This window comes from Panthera onca, chromosome E1 (assembly GCF_046562875.1).
Source record: "Panthera onca isolate mPanOnc1 chromosome E1, mPanOnc1 haplotype 2, whole genome shotgun sequence".
Taxonomy (NCBI): domain Eukaryota; kingdom Metazoa; phylum Chordata; class Mammalia; order Carnivora; family Felidae; genus Panthera; species Panthera onca.
This window is the reverse complement of record NC_138352.1, coordinates 369,863-389,748: the sequence shown is the minus strand read 5'-3', so window position 1 is coordinate 389,748 and position 19,886 is coordinate 369,863. Positions and strand designations below refer to the sequence as shown.

The following is a 19,886-nucleotide window of genomic DNA, read 5'->3' as shown; positions in this document are numbered from 1 at the left end:
CTTGGTGAGGGGTCTGTCTGTCCCCACACGTCACTGTCACCCTTTGAAAGAGCAGCAGAAAGAAAAGGCACAAGTTCGGTTTTTTGTTTTGTTGGTTGGTTGGATTTTTGCATCTTTAGCAGCTTTTTTGGGGCCCAAGGTCTGTCTACTCTGGAGGGGTGCCAGTTTGGTCAGAGCCACCCACACACCACCACACACACACACACACACACACACACACACAGTGCCCAGCTTGTCGCTGCATCCTGGGGGCACAAAAGTGCCCCACAATGTTTCCTTCAAACAGTGAGGTTGCCACATGCCACAAGCTGTCCTTGAAAAACAAGTGTGGAAAAGAAAATATAAACGCCCCCGAGATGCCAGGAAGGGCAAAGGAGCCCTTACGAATAATTCGAAAACAATAATAACGTATGGGTCCTGGGGCAAAGCAAGGAGACTGGCCTGGAGGGAGCCTCTGGTTTCCCCGGACGCGCCCTGCAGGTCTCCGGGCCCAGGGCAGGGCCGGCGCCGGGTGGTCCGCGAGGGCGGGCGCGGGGGTCCTCCCGGAGCCCGCCCTCTTCCTCCGAGGCAGCTCGAGACCCCCGAGCTCCCCTCCCCCGCCGCCTGCCACATCTGGTTCCACTCAGGTCCTCCCCCACCTCCCGGCGTGCTCCTCCTCCCCTCTCCTCCCCACCCCGCTTTCAGAAAAGCGGAGACGATTTTTAAAAACCCAGTCACACACACACACACACACACACACACACACACACACACACACACACACGCACGCACACGCACACACGAACACGCACACGCGCTTCTGAGAGAAAAAAAAAAAAAGGAGGGAAAAGTCGAGAGCGGCCCGCTCCCCGGCGCCCCCCCCTTCCCCGGCCCGGCCCCCAAAGTTGGTCAAGTTGGCAGCGCCTTACCCGGGAGGGCGGAGGCGGCGGCGTCCCCGGGGGCGCCGGGGTGGCCGAGGTGCAGACCCCCGAAGAGCAGGACGCAGCGCAGCAGGTGACGAGACCAGGGAGCGGGGCCCGGCCGGCGGGGCCCCATGCCCGCGGCGCTGGGGGACGCGGGGACCGAGGGCGCACGGGCGCGGCGCGCGGTGGCAGAGCGGGCGCTGGGCTGTGACGACCGCCCGCGAGGGGCTCGCGTCTTCCTCGGGTCGGGACGAAGTGATGCCTCTCGGGGAGAAGAGGGGAGGAGGAGGGAAGGAGGCTGGCCCGGAGCGGGGGGGGGGGGGAGGGAGGGCGGAGGGAGGAGCGCAGAACCCGGAGGAGGGTTTGAGGGGCAGAGGGGAAGGGAAGCGGGCAGCGTGGGATGGGAAGGGGAGGAGGCGCGGGCGGGCGCGGGGCCGGGGCCCGGGCCGCAGAGAGAGCGCCAAGGGGGAAAGAAAGGGGAAGCGGAGAGGAGGATCCGCGGGGTCGAGGAGGACCCCGGCGTGCGTTCTTTCTCTCGCTCTCCGTCGCCCTCCCTCTCCCCGCCTCGCCTTCCCTCTCTTCTCAGTCCGGGTTTGGAGCCCCAGACGCTGCGTCACAGCTCCCCGGCTGGCGCGGGCGGGGAAGCGACTGCAAAAGTTTCCGCAAACTTCACGGCGTGGCGGGACCTGGGCTGCGAGGCTCGGTGGGGCGGGGGCGCGCGGCAGACCCAGGCGGCCAGAGCCCTGCCGCGGGCGCCCCCTCTATCCCGCCTTTCTGCGGACGTCTGCTCTGGCGAGCATCCGCTACCTCCACGCCTAGGAGGACCCCTGGTCGGGTCTGGGGGGAAAGGGGCGGAGCCCAGGGCTCGGCCACCAGGGCGAAGATTGGGGGGAGGGGGAGGCAGGGCCCCCGGCCGTGTGCGGAGCGCAAACACTTGCACGTCGTTTTAGCATTTGCGCGACCCCTGGGTCAGCGTCCTTGGCGCAAAGGGGCGCAGTGCTTTTGCTAGTTGCGGTTGCATCCAGAAACCTAGAGAAAAATCTGTCCACTGAAGACAGACGTCCTCACTCTTACCAGCAACCATACTGCTGGCCGGTCGCAGAGGGCCGAATGGAAATTTCATAAAAGGAAAGACAATCCACAGTTATTCCGTATTATGCAACAGGTCACCGCAGTGCAGAGCACTGGACTGGGAGTCAGGATGTTGGAGCCTAGCCCCAGCTCTACCTCTGATTCCCTGAGCAACTCTGGAAAGTCGTTTGGGATCTCTGGGCTCGAAGGAGGACTGAGGCATTCAGAGACCCTAAATGCAAAGGAGATTCACGTTCTCCCACCACGAGTAATCCAATAAAAACACTAGGAAACTGTAATATAAATTTTATTGTTTCCTGGGCTGTCCACCTCGGTGCTATTTTTGGAAATAGGGAACTCAGCTTTTTTTTTTTTTTTCTTTTTAACTACCTTCAGTAAATCTTCCCCTCCCCATCTCTGCAGTAAGAATACGGGGCCAGAGATGCTCATTTAACTCTGTCTCTGCTGGGCTGAGATTCTTGGCAAATGTGAGTCCAGAGGCTGCAGGGCCCCAAAGTGAGCACCCGTGTGAAATCGCCTACAGTCCCCTGGAAAAGATTCCCACTATCCATACTTTGGCCCTAAAAAAATGGTTAGCCACCAGGCCAGGGGAGCCCCTGGCACTGCACAGCTGGCTTGGGGAAGTCTGACAGAACCAAGTGCCTTCTGGGACACATCTTCTTGATGTGGCATGTCCCAGGACCCCAGTGCTCTGCAGGTGACTGGCCATGCTGGGGCTGCCTCAAAGATCATCCTCTTGGCCTCCCCTGTTCACAGTCCTGTTATCTACAAGGGGTTGACGACTGGCCAGCTTTAACTAAGCTGCTCTTTTTCTGTCCTGAGAGGCCAGATCACAGGATGCTTTTTCTCGAAGTCATCTTACAGGCTGCTGACTTATCTTTGGATGTGCTGGCCGCAGTCCTTACCAAGCGGTCCCCTTTCTTCTGAAGGGGAACTCAGGCAGGGTACCCGAGGAGCCCTCCATGTTCTGGAATAGGGCCGGTTCAACATTCCCCACCATTCCTGCCACCAGCAGGGCAGAAGCCAACTACCTGACCTCACCAGTCAATCACGTGGGTCCAAAAGCCCCACTACTTGCCTGCACAGGACACAGAGTCCCCAGCACACAGGAGATGCTCTCTCATTTCTTCATTCACCCACTTCATGACCACTGATTGCTAGCCCTGTGCTAGCTGCTGGGGGAACAAAGATCAGCCAACAGTCGTAGCCCTAGAAGAGTTTTGTTTAGTGGGGAAAATAGACCCAATTTTTGCCATCCTCCAGGCAGAGAAGACGGCAGGCAGCTCGGGGGCTGAGGAGCACAAGCGCATTGCGCTCGCGGGGACAGATGTCTGGCCAAGTCTCTGAAGCCCTATTCTAGTCTCTGCCGAGCGTGAGACTTCCTGCTCCAGTGTGTCAGGGTTACATGCTGTATTCTGCTGACTGTCTGGGCCCACATCTGCGGCCACCATCTGTCTTAGATCTTGAACTCGGAGGGCAGAGAGCTGGGCCATGTCTGGGCAGTTCTCTTTGGAAAATCCGGCCGGTCCCCCACTGCTTCAAGATCCTGCACACCATCAGTTGATAACAGAACATGGTCACAGTCTGCAGGAGTGGTGGGTGTCCTGAGAGGGCTAAGGCTTTCAATGGGACCCTTTACTAGCACCCAGGCCCTCCTCTACTTCCAAAGAAGGGCCAGTGTCCTCTGTGCCTACAGCCTCCTCACCATTCCTGTTAAAGCTCAGCTGAACAGCCATTCATTACTATGTGTCAGGCATGAGGCTAGGTGCTGGGACTTTAGTGAGGTCTGTGACCTGGTCTAGGAGATTTCTACCGGGATGATATCTACTATGATGCCATCGATACTGAGAAATGGCTCTCCTTCAGACACAGCCAGCAGTAGGCACTGTGGGTTTGTGGATTTCAGCAAAACCAGTTCAGTGAGTACAAAGAGCAGACTCTGGAGTCAGAAAGACCCCAGTTCGAATTCTGACTCTCTCCCTTACCAGCCTTGCGGCATTCAGTGTTACTAAAGCTCTGAGTTCATGATTCCTATTATAAACGAGGCAACAATTCTTACCTTGTCCTGACAATTAAACGTGACGTATAAAGGGATGGCACAGCCCCAGATAAAGATGTTCAGGGAATGTTCGTCCCCTCCCTGCTTCCCACCTTCGCCATTTGAACATCAGGGTGTCTCCTTACTCCTTATCCCTCACCCTGCCTGCCTCTCCAGCCACCCATCAACCCCACTGTCCATGAGAGCTGCACAGGGCAGTTTTATCAGGATTGCAACACTGGGGGCTTTCCTTTGGCTGAGAGAATACAACCTCCCCTCCCTGTCTGAACATCTCATATTAAATTGTATACAAAACTGGTGTTCTGGAGTGTAACCGTGGTCAATGCCCACCACGGCTGGCTAATGAATGCACGCCCATAAATCACCAAGCACGGAGCAATGGGATGAGTCCAGGCCTGGGGGCTACCGCTGAATTGGAATGCCAGCTGTCAGTTCTCACCATGTTTCCCTGAGCAAAGTCACTTCCCTTCTGAGCCTTGGAGCCCTTGGATGTGCACTTCTTGGCATCATTACTCACTGTGCTTCAGGCTCCTCTCGCATTAGTCTCCTCTTCCCTGGTTCTGGAGCTCAGCAGCCTCTCCAGCCAGAGGGTGCCCGGGAGATGCAGACCTCTGGACACCCCCAGCAGGAGGATGTAAAGAAAGATGCAGTCGGTCCTTACCTGGAGAAGAGGGTGTGAACCCAAAGGGGCAGCCATGATTTTCTTCACCCCGGACCTTTCCAAGCCAGGGGAGAAGTCTGGCCAAGCAAGGGGCTGGCTTATGCCATTCCCACCCCCTCTCTCCTCTCCCCACTCTTCCTACAACTCAAACACCTGGGTCTCCACTCAGACAAACCACCCTTTGAGTCCATGCGGCTACTACCCCCTCGTCCGCAGCACTGAGGATCTCAGAAGGGACTGGACTATAAAGGGAAGAAAGGCGGCAGATTGGGATTCAGACAGACCCAAGTTTCAAAGTTTGGCTCCTCCTCTTCTAGGTTGTACGACCTTGGGACAGTTAACCTAAAGGAAGTATTTCCCCCGTAGCAACATTACTGAGGAATCTTACCACTCTCTCTTGACTAGTCTACCCTATAATGACCACAGATACAACCTGAGAAAAACTCTGCCCACTTTACCTTCTGTTGGAGAACACCCCCCCCCCCCCCACTCCCTGGAGGGCCACTGAGTTTGTATCCATTGGCTTTCAGCCCAAGGCCTATATTAGAAGATCGTTCCTTTAAAGGGATCCAAACCCTAGGGGTAGGAGATGATCACTTCACAACCCCTCCAAGGAGGCAAGCCTTCAGAAGTCGTCAGGGCCTTGGAGTTAAGTTCAGAGCAGGTGGGCCAAGCAGAGCCCAGGTCGCAGGCTGCAGCAGGGGCCACAAATCCATCGTCTCCAGGATCATCACTGGCTCCTGTCTCTATTTGGAAGGCTTTAGCAGGTCAGGAGCAAGCTGGCCAGTGGGGGTTCAGAGAGGAGCAGAGCTTGGCCTGAGGTGCCAAAGTGGGGATGGCAGAGCTGAGCTGAAGAACCAGCTGCAGTTGGATGGGATGTAGTTTCCAGAACCCTCTACAGCCCTACCCAGCTGGTACCAGGGCTTAGGGGAAGAAAAATGCCACATTATCCTGTCTGCTCTCAGGGGCCTCTCCCAACCTGGAGCTGCAGCTCCTCTGAGCCTGTCCTTGCACCGAGGGTAGGGCTGAGGCAGGAGTCGAGGCCCACCCTGGTCCACAGCACTGGCTAGGCTGGACGCTTCTGCACCTGCCTCTTCAGGAGGTCATCTGACGCGGTTCCCTGGTCCTTGCCTCCCTCTGCCCAACTCAGGGAGGACAGGCAGGAGGTTTACTCTAGTCTCAGTACTTGACCTTCCGAAGCAAGGCTGGGCCCAGTCTTAGCCAATAGCCTCCTGGGACTCTTGCGGATTCTGGCCTGGAGGCAAAACATGCAGGAGGTGGTTTTGCAGACACAGAACCTCCCCTGACCCATCCTAGACCCTTGCTGGAATAGAGCCCCTGACGAGAACAGGAGCCAGGCGGCTGCATCCAGCTGGCCCACCATCCCACCCCAGCTCTGAGAGGCTGGCCAGACCTTCCAGAGTCCCGAGTGACACAGCAGTAAGTGGACCTGTCGGGGCCCCAGCAGGTGGTAACCAACATTTAAAAAAAAGAAAACAGTAAATATCAGAGTATATTGCATGTTGAGCTAAATTCTGTTCTGTGAAATATGTATTGGGTTGAGATGTTATGTGCTTTTTACTGTGGGTCCATCAAATTTTTTAAAAATATTGGGGGGGGGGTATTGAGCTCTGTGCTGACAGCTCAGAGCCTGGAGCCTGCTTTGGATTCTGTATCTCCCTCTCTCTGACTCTCTCTCTCTCTCAAAAATAAACATTAAAAAAATTTTTTTTAATTTTTAAATATTTGGGGCACCTGGCTGGCTCAGTCAGTGGAACATGCAACTCTTGACCTCAAGGTCGTGGGTTTGAGTCCCATGTTAGGCATAGAGTGTAATTTTTTTTTTTTTAATATTGCTGTTGAGGACCTGGAACCAGCTACTTCAGCTCCCTGGCTGGCCCTGCCCAGTTCCTATCTGCTCACTCCCTGACCGGCCCCAACTTCCTCCTCTGTCTCCTATCTGAGGTCCCCCCCCCCCGCCCCCACCGGTACAGTCCTGGGCCCCTAACTACTTCATCCTTCTAAGCAGTCCCTAGGCTTACCGAGGGCTCAGTTCTCCTGGTGCCAAATGAGCACATACACATAGCAAGGCAAGAGTTCAGGGAAAGGTGTATAAGGCGATGTGAGAGTCCAGACACGGGCAGGCTGGCCGCAGGTGATGCCAGAGCCAAATTTTCAGAGAGGTCAGACAGCCAAGGCAGGTGAACAGCATTTGCAAAGGCCTGGAGGTATGTGGGAGTATTGGTATGTGGGAAGGCCTTCCTGTTCATGCTTCCCAGTGGCATGCCCTTTTCTCAGGGCATGGAGCCAGGCTGAAGGGCTCAGGTCTGGCTCTAGAACAGGTTCCTTTTAGAACAGGCCAAGGCCTTCACTGGGGGAGCTTCTACATCCTGCAAACCTCTCTCTAGGGGCCCCTGTGACATAGAGCCGGCATCTAGCAACACCCTTTTTTACCTTTTCAGTTGCCAAAAACAACACATCTCCCACTCACTCCAAGCCTGACAGCAACTTGGGAGGTGCCAAGGCAGAGGGGGCCATTACTGCCGGTCCATTAGGACACCGAGGGACAAGAAGACAGCAGTTGGCCAGGGCTGGGGTGTGGGGCAGGATTTTCTATTTCCTCATCTATAGATGACATGATCTTCTAGAATACGCAGGAACCTGAAGAACACATGTTCTGTGAAGCCATGCCCCCAGCTTCCCCACCTCAGTTCAGTTCTGGCCTAGGACTATAGAGACAGAGCTGGTGCTCAGGCCAGCTGGGCCTCCAGCTAGACTTCTAAGACTGGCCTGGCCGTGAGGGAGTGTGGGAGAGTGGAACCCTAGGTTAGGGCAAGATAGCTTCCAGCTGGGAACCGAGGTACAGCCTTCACCCACAGCGTGGGTGCCCAAGGATGGCACTCAGAGACTCACCCTCCCCCCCCCCCCAAATTTTCAGGCTTGTAGTCCCTCCCCATTCAATCCTGCTCAACCTACTACCAGTCACCAAATCTCTGGGACTCCGTTTCCTCATCTGCAAAATCAGCAAGATACTCCTACCTTGTCTACCCCTGGGCTGTGAAGCAACACAGCTGAAACTTCCCTACACGGCACCAGTGCTAGAGCCCCTTCCCCTTGCTGATACTGCCCACTGTGCCCCACAGCTGCAGGTGCCTGGAGGCTACTGAGGGCAAAGGTTACCCTCCTTCTCCAGCCAGGCACTTCCTCCCAGGCAGGGAGGCCCGAACCCACAGGCCCGAGGTGGGTGGGGCCGAGTCAGCCTGCCAGCTGCTGTCTGACCCCTTGCTACCCACAGTGGGGGTCTCCTGTCCAGTGCCACACACACACCCTTTTGCTGACTCCAGCCTGTCTCGGGCCCCTGCTGAGCAACCCCAGCACAATGGGTCTCTTGTATTTCCTGCCCCTACCAGGTCCCACTACTTCCCTCTGGCAGGTTCCCCCAACCCACCCGCAGAGCCCCGCAGCAGCCAGAGTCCCTAACCACTCTCTCCTTAACCCTCTTCTCCCTGCAAACTCTCTGCTTCCTCCACCCTCACTCCATCCAAAGAGCTGCAATCCCAGGCTCTCCTCACTCCTGATCCAGAGTGCCGGGCTGGATTCACGGGCCCATCCAGGTCTGACCCAGGTCGCACCTCTTTCCTGCAGCTCTGGACCCCACGGGTAAAGGAAAAAAAATGCTAAGTTAATTCACGATAAAGTACCGGTGAGTTGTTATATGTTTTAAGAGAAGACCAAGGATGAGAAGCTTTGCCCAAAGGAGTGAATGATTCCTGAATAGTATGTTAGGTACCAAGGCACCAGTATGAGATGTGTTGTCTGGCCACTCCTGGGGCTCCCCGTAACGGAGTATATATGCATGAACATATAGAACAGCCCAGAGCAGGAGACAGATTTTCATCTCTAACACAGAAAATAAAACAGTCATCTCTGTCTTCCAGCCAGGTGAGTTTTAGACAAAGCCTCACAGCCACCCTCTCCAACTGCCCCATCCTTATTGCTGCAGCTGATAGGAAGTCAGGAGGACTTGTGACCCTCCAGTGCTCCAGCCATCTGGGAGGCAGACTGGGGGCGGGGAAGTGCTGAGAATGTGAATATCTAACAGGTTTCAGGTGATGCGGATGCTGCCGGCCTGGGAACCACACTGGCCTCTTAGCCATTCCTCCCAGATTCAGCCAGAGCAGTCTTGGACCCAGGGTAATAAGAGACTGTTGAATGAACCTATAAAGGTTTACAGGGAATCTCAAGCCTAAAGTGTGCATCACTTACCCAAGGCAAAAGGACCTCCTGACCACCTGGCAAGTAGAAAGGCTCTGACTCTTCACCAGCAAACTTGGGGGTTTCAGTCTCAGCAATCTTACTCACTGATCTTGTGATCCGTCTCTAAACCACATTTTTACTCCCCTCTTGCGTGCCAAGTGCTTTACATACCCTATTTCTATTCTTGACAACCATGCAAGGAGCTATCCCTGAAGCTTACAGAGGTAGGATCTGAACCAGACCTACTTGTAAAGCCCACAATCTTAACTTCTAGGTGATTCTGCCTTAAGAAATAAAAAGAGAACAGCTAATTTTAGGAAGCAGAGATTTTCCATACCTCAACTAGTGTGTGTACCACGTCTCTCCCCCACTTACCCCGGGGCTGATTTTAATTACAGACTGAGCTAGCTTGGGCAAGTAGAATGATGAGTAAGTGGGAGGGGGGAGGGGTAGAGATTCTCAGAAAGCAGAACTCCCCAAGGTGGGTCAGGCTAGTTGTACATGTCGCCTTCTTAGAAACGAGGAGCTGGACCTGAAGATTCTTCTAGCTCTAGCATTCTAGAAGATGACTGTGTTTAAAGAGAGTTTTTTTCTAAATGAGGAAACCAAGAGCTCCTTGACTGCTCATCTTCTCACCTGGAGGAAAACCTGTCCTCACAGCCCTGGGGGAAAGGCAGAGGATAGCAGGTGTGTGTGGGTCGGCCACACAAGTGGGGTACATACTGCTGTCAGCAGCAAGTCTCCATGTAAAGCTGCCCATCTCCTGATGGTTAAGTTGGAGCCCGATTCATTCCCATCAGAGCCCTGTATCCCTTCCCTTCCTGGGCCCAGAGCCTTCACCCCTGGGTTGCAAGCCGATGGCTGTGGGCTTTCCCTATCCTGTTCACTGCTGTATCCCCACCAACAAGCATTCGTTGCTGGCACACTGGAGGTACAAAAGGTGTTCTACGAATCGACACATGGCCATCATGCCTGCGATGTCCACTGGGACTCGGTCCCTGCAGGACTCCCCTACCTACCCGCCCCCTAAATGCTAAGAGCCCTGTTTGAAGCTAAGAACTAGAGCAAAATCAAGAGGCTGGGAGATTCACTTCTTGAAACTTATTTTAATATCCTCCCCACCCCGCCCCCCAAGTTGGGAAAGTCCAAAACAGTCTGACTGGGTTTAATTACAAATTAATACACATTTTTTTTTTTGTCATTGTTTAAAGTAAATCAGTTGTGGCAATAAGGGATCATCCTTGAAAAAAGTGAAACCCATATTAACAAAATATGTCATGGAAGAACCCCACTTCGTGATTTCACTGGCTACTTAAAAGTCTAGAAAAAGTCAGCGTTCCGCATGTTCTCCGGGGCTAGTCCATGCAGTAGAAAGAGGCCTTGCCCAGACTCAAGCGAGCCCCGTCAGCTCCAGCCAGGCCCCAGACCCGAGGGAAGCGAGGAGACAGGGCGAGGGGAGAAAAGACAGATGGACAGATAAAGTCCTGAAGCTTCTCTTCTACCTAAGCACATGGGGAGAAGGCGGCGGGAAGTTAGAGGGACGGCTCAAAGAAGCGGCATTCTTTCAACCTTAAGAAAAAAAAGGTCGCGCAAGATCACTGCACGAGAAGAAAACAAGGAAGAGAACGTAATAATGCTGAGTAAGTCTCGCCTCCTCCGTCTCTTCACATACGCAGACACCATCCTCTCAGGGCTTTCAGGGTCGTGCTCAACCCCTGAGACCCTGTAGGGACTCTCTGCTTAGCAGCTTGAAAGTAATGGTTAAAAAAAGGTACTACACAAACACACACAGACATAGATCATGTGTACAACCCATGCATAGACACTTGCGATGATAAAATGGAAAGCTGGGGGCACCGAGGACTCCTGGACCGACTTCCTTCCGTTCGAAGTTCCGCAGACCGTATCTACCCACAAACATCTCTCCGACTGGGATTACCCCCTCTTCCCCTAAGATCTCCCGGTACTGGGGAGACTGGGGCAGAGCAGGTCCACAAAACCAACAAAGGTCCCAGCGCAAGTGTCACCAGTGACATTTTTCACACGTGGAAGAGAGACTACAGTTATCTGAGAGCTCTCTGCCCTTCCTGACTGCCCTCCCCCTGCCCAGGGAACTCGCATGCCTGAATGCTGCATCTTTAAATATTTCTGGCTGAGCCCTCTTGCCACATATGTCAGTAACATTCCAAGCTGGCTACCACATGCTCAGGCTCTGGCCTCCTCCCCTCCCTGCTGTCGAGTGCTGTGCTGTTTCAAGGGCACGTGGGGCCGCACATCTCCTGTTTCAGCTCCGTCTTCAGCTGCTCGCACATCTCAGAAGCGACCAAATGTAAAAAAACAAAACAAAACAAAACAAAAAAACAAGAGCTCCAAAAGAATGTTCATATTCAAAATGCCTATCTCCCTGCAATTATTTTTTTTTTTTTTTTTTTTTTTTATTTATTTTTGGGACAGAGAGAGACAGAGCATGAACGGGGGAGGGGCAGAGAGAGAGGGAGACACAGAATCGGAAACAGGCTCCAGGCTCCGAGCCATCAGCCCAGAGCCTGACGCGGGGCTCGAACTCACGGACCGCGAGATCGTGACCTGGCTGAAGTCGGACGCTTAACCGACTGCGCCACCCAGGCGCCCCCCTGCAATTATTTTTTTAATTCCACTTGATCGATCTATTCAGGTGAGTTAGACAAAGCGTGTGTGCACATGCACACACAGACACACACATCAGCACACACCCACAAAATTTAGTGGCTTGGAGGTTGTTTCCTGCCAAAGGATCTAACAGAGGAAAGCTTATGAGCTGATCAAGTTTTAATATCGTGGTTAACAAGAAAGGTACACCATTTAGCAAGCACACAGAGACCACAGGTAGGACCTCCTGATCCCTGGAGCATTTGGCTCCCTGGCCCATTTTCTGCCTACCTCTGGAACAGTTTTTTGATAGTTACTACATTCAGAGAATTCAAGAGGACTGCATGGACAGATGAACCTTTATTTAAAAAAATAGCACTTCAAATAAATTAAAAGGGACAACCGTCAAGTGTTCAAATTGTGAAGAAATAGTTGAAAACCTAGAGACTCCAAGCTGCGGGCTTCTAACCTCGTTCTTTGTCCAATGGCAAAGCCCCACACATCTCAGTCCTGCCACTCGACGTTTTCCCTACTGAGATGAGGGAAGCAATTGCAAACAGGAGACCAGACGGAGGAGAAAGCTGCATCTGACTGGAATGAACATTGCCACGTACTTGCTAATACGGGTTTCACTTTATGACCAAATGTATTCTTTCAAAAATAAAAAAGGGGGGAGGGAAGCTGCATGTTTTTAAAAATTGAAATTATTTAGGGATAAAACACTAACTCTAGTGCCTTTAACGGGCAATAGCAACTTTTTTCCTCCGAAGTCAAACACCATCCCCAGCTGAGCCTTTGTGCTACAAGCTTTTCAGGAGATGTTACCTAAACTTTATTAAAAGAAAAGAACAAGTTTAAATATAGACACTGGACTAGCCCAGTCTGTATTTTCAAGTCCACATTCTTCATCTGAAGCACTGCATCAGGGACCCCCCTGAGTCTGCATGTTTTCAAGTTCACAGTACATGGAACCAGTTTTTCTTTTTCATTTTTTCCTCACTCAGAGCAGCCACACGTAGTGGCCGTTGACGCCGGAACCTCGGGCGGGGCCTTTTCCTACGAGGCCTGGCCAGAGCTGCCCAAGGCTTCTCCTCAATGAGAATCGATGCTGTCATGCTCTATGGATGGGAAAAAAGCAAGAAAATAAAAGCACCTGGTACAGGTTTCATGAGATCCATTCGGATTCGCTATGTTCCAAACCCGCTGCTGAATGCCATTTGTCCACTCTGTGTGTGCTGAACAGTTTGCAGCCTAGGAGTGGGTCTCAATTCGAAGAACTGTTATTGGACGCCCCCGAGGTCGATGCAATAGCAGCTCCAGCAGGGCTACTCGTGGAGACCGACTTTCGGATGTGAGGCAGCAAGTAGGGGTCACAGGCCAGCTGCTGGACATCGATGCGGTCCTCCTTTCGGTAGGCCAAGCATCGTCGAATAAACGCCTGAAAGGAAAGTTTCTTGAAGAAGCCTGAGGCAGATAATCCTGCTGCTCCCAGAGGGAACCCTGAGGCTCTGTGGCAGCTGCCAGGGCCCAGGCCCAGAGCAAACACCCTCTATAAAGAGAAGGGGCCTGGGGCCTTTCCCGGAAATCATGCCCGGAGAGGACCAGGCAAGGAGACACACGGGCAGCAGCACCTCTCTATGACCACAGGCTCCTTCCCTGACAGAGGCACCTGAGCCATTCCTGAGTGGGGATGGGGCATGACCTGGCCTCTAGAGACCTCTGCCCCCAAAGCACAAAGACCAACGCAAAAATCTCTCTGCCTTGGACGGTTTACACAGGCACATCTAACCTAATGGTCCTGCGTGTACAAATCACGGCCCCATGTGAACTCGCCACATCCTGAGAAAGTAAAAATTGTAATGACAAACCACTGCCACGTGCAGGGTGAGGAGACCAACACTAACACTACAACGTGTCACAGATTGGTAAATGCTTGCCTTGTGTATCACATTCTTCCCTAAAAGGTGATCAAGCAAATGATGAGGCACACACCTAAGTACTAAAGAAAACCTGAACAGGACTTGTTTTCCCAAGAGCTCTGCAGACAGAGAATCATGCTATGAGTGGGGTTTCATTCAGAATCCTAATTTAGTGGCACCTGGGTGGCTCGGTTGGGCATCGACTCTTGATTTCAGCTCAGGTCATGATCTTGTGGTTCCTGAGTTCAAGCCCCACATCAGCCTCCATGCTCTCTTTCTCCTTCTCTCTGCGCTGCCGCCCCCCGCCCCCCCCCCCCTGCCGCTTATCTGCACTAGCTCATTCTCTCAGAATAAACTTTAAAAAAAAAAAAAAAAAAAAAAGAATCCTAATTTACTACCAACATGGAAGCTTCCTTTGTGCTAGGTATGAAGGGCTACACAGGATCAGTTTCTGTAATTTGTATCACAGAGGCCCTTAAACAGATGGTTTATCTTTTCCTATTTTTTAACCAGACCATTTTAATCAAAGTCTCATAATGCAATTATTTTAAATACAGGAATTGGACTTTTAAAAATCTAAAATGTCATTACCACCCAAAGATCATACTTTACATTCAGGTGATCATAATGTCCCAATGTAGGGTCCATCGAGGGTAACAAATGTCTCATTCTGGTGCACAATGCTGACAGTGAGGGAAGTTGTGCATGTGTGGGGACAGAAGTACATGGGAATTCTCTACTTTCTGCTCAGTGTTGCTATGAATCTAAAGCTGCTTTAAAAAATAAAGTCTAACAAAGTCTATTAAAAAAAAAATCCAGGGACGCCTGGGTGGCTCAGTCAGTTAAGCATCCGACGCTTGATCTCAGCTCAGGTCTTGATCTCAGGGTCGTTGAGTTCAAGCCTGGTGTTGGGCTTGGCACTGGGTGTGGAGCCTACTTAAAAAAAAAAAACAACCTAAAACACGAAATGTATTATTTTTTCCCCATGTTTAATTAATAAAACACGTAAGTATAACAACAATCCTGGTTTTCCAAAATAAAAAACACCTGTAGGTAGCTGCCTGATTAAAGTATTTGGAAGATAAAAACGCATTCACAGAAATAAACTTAATAATCCTTGGCCTTTAAGAACGACCCTTCTCAGTGAGATATGTGACACGGTAACTTGAGTTAAATGGGTTACTTTGGGTTGGATACAATACTGGTCAAACTGCCACCTTGAACTTTCTTTCTACACAGCCTCCAGGGCAGGCTTTTGAAACAGCCATCAGATCACACGGCTGCCTTGAGTAAAACCTTCCTATGCTTCCCATCTCTCCCATCTCGGTCTACAATCTGCCCTGCAGCCTCTGCCCTGCCTACCACACTCTCCTCTGTTCCTTCTGCATCCTCTGCCCTGCCTACCATACTCGCCTCTGTTCTGCCTGTTCTACGGATCTGCTGAGCCTGTCCTCACATCTGAGCTTCGTGCGCTTCTCTGCCTAAAATATTCTTCTCCCTGGGCACCTGGGTGGCTCAGTCGGTTAAGCGACCCACTCTTGATTCTGGCTCAGGGCATGATCCCACAATTCGTGGAACTGAGCCCGAGTTGGGACTGTGCACTGACAGCACGGAGCCTGCTTGGGATTCTCTCTCCCTGTCTCTGCACCTCTCCTGCTCGCACTCGTGTGCTCTCAAAAATAAACAAACTTAGGGGTGCCTAGGTGGATCAGTCGGTTGAGCGTCTGACTCTTGGCTTCAGCTCAGGTCATGATCTCAGGGTTCATGAGTTCGAGCCCTGCGTGGGGCTCTGTGCTGACAGCATGGAGCCTGCCTGGCATTCTCTCTCTCCCTCTCTCTCTGCCCCTCCTCTGCTCTGTCTCTCAAAACAAATAAACTTAAAAACAAAAAAAAATTCTTCTCCCAAATCTACACAGGGCTCCCACCATCACATTATTCAAGACTGCTCAAAAACATCACTTCCTGCTCCCACACCCCTGTACCCTCCCTTTCTTTTTCTTCATAATCTCTATCACCATCTGAGATGGAACCGTTGTTAGTTACTGTTCATCTCACCTGGTGGAACAGAACCTCCTAGCAGGCAGGGAACTTGTCTGTACTTCATTGCTACACACTCACCGTTCCCTCTCTATGACTTAGTACAGTGTCTAGTACTCGACAGGCACTCGGTAAGTATCTGTTGTAGGAGAGCGGGTGAAGAGGGTAAGGGTTTGAAAAAATACACATTTAGAAGGGGAGAAGGCTTTTAATGACTCTTGAATTTTGTACTGATAATCCAGAAAACAGAGCAGTTGTTTCCTGCTGACCAGTAGGTCAAAACTTACCTTTGCTTCAGGTGTTACTACTGGCTTTGGCGGGAACTGCACTTCAGTAGCTTTAAGAATAGTATTTTCTTGTAGAATGTCTTGCTGGGACTGGTTGTGGCCAAAAGGCTATCAGATAAAAACGAAACAAACAAAGGTGGGCCTGTGGTTAAAATTAAAGAGAACACAATTCAAAACCATAGTGAAGGGAAAGGAGAAGATCTGCTTTGATGAGAACTGCTAGAAAGAACTTCGGAGATGGTCTCCTCGCTCTCTTTTTATAGGTAAGGGGTGGAAAGGGTCAGAGGTTACGTACTAACAAGCTCACGGTCCAACACGGAGGTTAAGGCAGGGCTGGCACTGGAAGCAGCGTCTGCCACAGGATAATACCTCTGTTGAGGTTTGCTGACAACAAAAGCCATCCTAGGAGGAACCGGCAACCTCTTCTGCCCTGAGTGACAACTGTAGGCTTAAGTAGTACACATGTGTGCCACTGGCAGACCCAAGACCCAGATAAAGACAGATGGAAAAGGAAGCAAACAGGAGACGGAGTAAGAACAGGCGCGTGGAATAAAAGCTGGGGTTACTTAGCGGCTTCACTGGGCCCCAATGTGCCATTTTCTAATAGCCTTAAAATACAAGTTCAAGTTCAGTGTCATCTCTACAATGTTTCTACTAAGAGATCACAATTCTTTCTACATAACCTCTGCCAACATTATCAGCAGTACTTCCTCATTATCAGAGAGTATAAATAATAATTAACTCCTACTTGGGATGCATGACTGGCTCAGTCAGTGGAGCACCCAACTCCTGATGTTGGGCCCATGAGTTCGAGCCCAACGTTGGGTGTAGAGGTTACTTAAAAATAAAACCTAATAATAATAATAATAACAATAATGATAATAATATAATTAACCATTACTGGCTCTGAAGTTTCCCCATATTACAAAGGGTAAGATACAGAAACAAAGACCAAGGGGCGCCTGGGTGGCTCTGTCGGTTAAGCATCCAACTTCAGCTCAGGTCATAATCTCATGGCTTGTGAGTTCGAGCCCCAGGGTCAGGCTCTGTGCTGATAGTTCAGAGCCTGAAGCCTGCTTCAGATTCTGTGTCTCCCTCTCTCTCGGCCCCTCCTCCACTCACACTCTGTCTCTCTCTCTCTCTCTCAAAAATAAATTAAAAAAAAAAAAAAAAAAGAAAAGAAAAGAGAGAAACAAAGACCAAGGAGAAGTTAAAGAGGAAGCTGAAATCTAAATTAAGAGCTTAGTCTAGGGATTGTAACAAAAGTATTAAGAGTCCAGGGGAGTCGCAGAACCCCCAAATGGCTTATACTCACAACCTACACTGTTGGAACCACCTACAAATTTTGATTATTTATAACACACTGACAGCAAAAATACGGCTATATGTGCCCTGTATCCTAGTATGTATGTTTACCCTAAGGGAACATTCTCATAAGGAAAACATAAATGTGAACAATTCATTAGGTACAGTTCACTACCTAGGTTATTATGTGTCCAAATGACCTATCACCTTGATCCAGAGGTAACAGACGGTGAATATTTTCTAACACTACATCTCCCCAGTACAGAAGATAGAAACCACGCTTTTATTAATAATAGCTTTAACTACTGGGGTAGCTGGGAATGAAGACCCCTGTAGATTTTCCAAGTTCCAGTCCGTGGGACCCTGAAGAATGCCTCCTGGGACAACTGTATATTTGAAATAAACCAGGTCATATAATTCCTTATACATATTATCAGAATCAAAACCGATCCTGGATCTAATTGAAAACGGTAAAAATGTATGTTTTTCAATAGCCCAGTGAAATTCATTAGGTACTCTGTTGAAAAGTTCTGCTTATGCATAAAGCTGTTATTGTTGTCTGTGTTTTCCTCAAACCACATCCAAAAGTTCTGTACAACCAAACGATTAATTCCAAGAGAATAACAGACACCATGCCAGTACATACATGTGCCACCCAAGCCGGATATCAAGCCACCACATCCGACCTTCCTTACCTTCCTTCCATAAAGACACTGGTAAAAGATCACACCCACTGACCAGACATCAACTTTATTTGAGATCTTTGGTGGCTCTTTCCCAACCACAAAACACTCTGGTGGTAAATACCTGGGACAAAAGGAAAATAAAATGACTGTATAAATCTAGGACATATACAAAAAGGCAAAGTAGAAGACCTTGTGGGAAATAAAAAATATCTGAATTTTAACTGAAATTTAGACGAAAAAGCGACATGGGCCTTGCTGGGGAAAGTCCGTGAGAAAACACTGTAACTTAAGGAGGCAGCATGTCCTAAAAGCCTTAAAATACATTTCTCAGTTCACCGAGAGAGGCAAATATTCTCCCCCTGGCCCGTTTCACCCACCACAGCATCTTTTCCCAGGGTTGCGCCTAATAGGAGTGTCATTCAACAAGTTCCAAAAAGGAGGAGGAACACAAAAGCAGTGCATTCCCTTTTATACGAGCTGCAGCAACAAACATCAAAACAGAACTTGAAGTGGTGTGGGTTTGCTTTCATGTTAGCTGAGAAAGAGGACTGTCTCTAAAATAACTATGTTAGAAGTCCAAAGGAGTCGGGGGCGGGGGGGGGAGGGGTGCCTGGGTGGCTCAGTCTGTTGAGTGTCCAACTTTGGCTCAGGTTATGATCTCGCAGTTCATGGGTTCAAGCCCCGCATAAGGTTCTCTGCTGTCAGCACAGAGCCCACTTTGGATCCTCTGCCCCCTCTCTCTTTGCCCCTCCCCTGCTTGCACACATGCTCTCACTCTAAAATAAACATTAAAAAAAATAATAAAAGTCCAAATGAATTCAGAACCCAGTATTAATCTCTGAGGGGAGGGGCTGTCTGCCTTCATAAGGTAGCTCTCTTTGTAAAATTTGGACTGGGAATAACTACAATATATAATAAATGGTGACACTACAGTCCAAGTTATCTAAGGGTATTTTGTGTTGCCCACTTGAAGGGTGATCAGAGGCTTCCTGAAGACTAACAAATAGGGGAGAAAAAGCCCACCAAACTAGTAGTTAGCACAACTCAATCCTCATCTGAATTCCTTCCCTCCCCACCCACTCCTGGCTTGGAAAAAGACTGGCTGCACAGCCAACCACACCAAATTGTATGGTGTGGAAGGTAAGTGCCTCTTGGCATTTAGGAAACCAAACAAATACGCTTCCACTCACTGCCTGGGGTCTTAGCCATGGCACAGCTGGAAGGCAGCATTCTGAAGATAACAGATCGATTTCTGCAGATTTCATGCTGGCAAAATCAATTCTGTGAAAAATTCTTTATTTTAGACCCTGCTGTGCTTCTGGTATAAAAATCTAAACTTACAACTCGAAGGGGGCCACAAGAGCTGAGAGGAAGAAAATGTTCCATGATGGGCTTTTTTCTTTTCTTTTAAAAAAGTTTAGTCTTATGTTCTTGTTTCTTATTTATTTATTTTTAACAGACATTTGGGGATGATTAAGACCACTGACCTACATTATTACTTCACAATGAAAACTGTTAGCCAAAACACACACTGAACTCATGAAGTGGGGAAAAAAACAAAGTAACAAGAATATAGGAAAAAGAATAAAAAGAACAGCTCTTCCAAATGTCACTAAAACCTCCCTGAACCTGACTTTTCACGGTTCTTGATTCTTTAACATACATAATTTAAATATGATCTTGCATAAACAACAAATAGAACCTTGGTTCCAAAATGATCATTTTAATGTATTTATAACTCTTGTGGAGGTGGTAGAGAAGGACAGAAGTTGTTGAATTTGTCCAAATGATGAGTAATAATTTAGCCAAATATTCACAGTACAAAAGACATTGATTTAAAAAAAAAAAAAAAAAAAAGACGTTGACTGCCACTTGACAGTATCAGTCTGGAAAAGTCACTTTCTAGGTCTCAGTTTCCCCATGTATAAATGAAGAAATAAACTAGTTCTTCACTCAAATAATACTGACAATAATAAGTACTCTAATTCCCTATCAAGGACTTCAGGAGAGAGTAGAGGACGGTTCTATGATATTGCACGAAATTATGTTTAAA

The 19,886-nt window shown here is 49.8% G+C and overlaps 2 protein-coding genes across 11 annotated transcripts in view; both read right to left on the bottom strand.

The window, feature by feature from the left end:
* MRC2 (mannose receptor C-type 2) overlaps positions 1 to 1,194 on the bottom strand; it is a 52,434-nt gene extending 51,240 nt beyond the window's left edge. For both annotated transcript variants that reach the window (XM_060645780.3, XM_060645781.3), the window contains exon 1: positions 909 to 1,194. In XM_060645780.3, coding sequence (XP_060501763.2) covers positions 909 to 1,035 — 127 coding nt within the window. In that variant the 5' untranslated portion in view covers positions 1,036 to 1,194. The remainder of the gene's footprint in view (positions 1 to 908) is intronic.
* A 10,746-nt stretch (positions 1,195 to 11,940) lies between these two features.
* The window catches only part of TLK2 (tousled like kinase 2), a 114,269-nt gene continuing 106,323 nt past the window's right edge, over positions 11,941 to 19,886 (bottom strand). For all 9 annotated transcript variants that reach the window (XM_081791083.1, XM_081791084.1, XM_081791082.1 and 6 more), the window contains 3 exons: positions 17,843 to 17,954; positions 15,843 to 15,950; positions 11,941 to 13,037 (listed from right to left, as the gene is read on the bottom strand). In XM_081791083.1, coding sequence (XP_081647209.1) covers positions 12,864 to 13,037; positions 15,843 to 15,950; positions 17,843 to 17,954 — 394 coding nt within the window. In that variant the 3' untranslated portion in view covers positions 11,941 to 12,863. The remainder of the gene's footprint in view (positions 13,038 to 15,842; positions 15,951 to 17,842; positions 17,955 to 19,886) is intronic.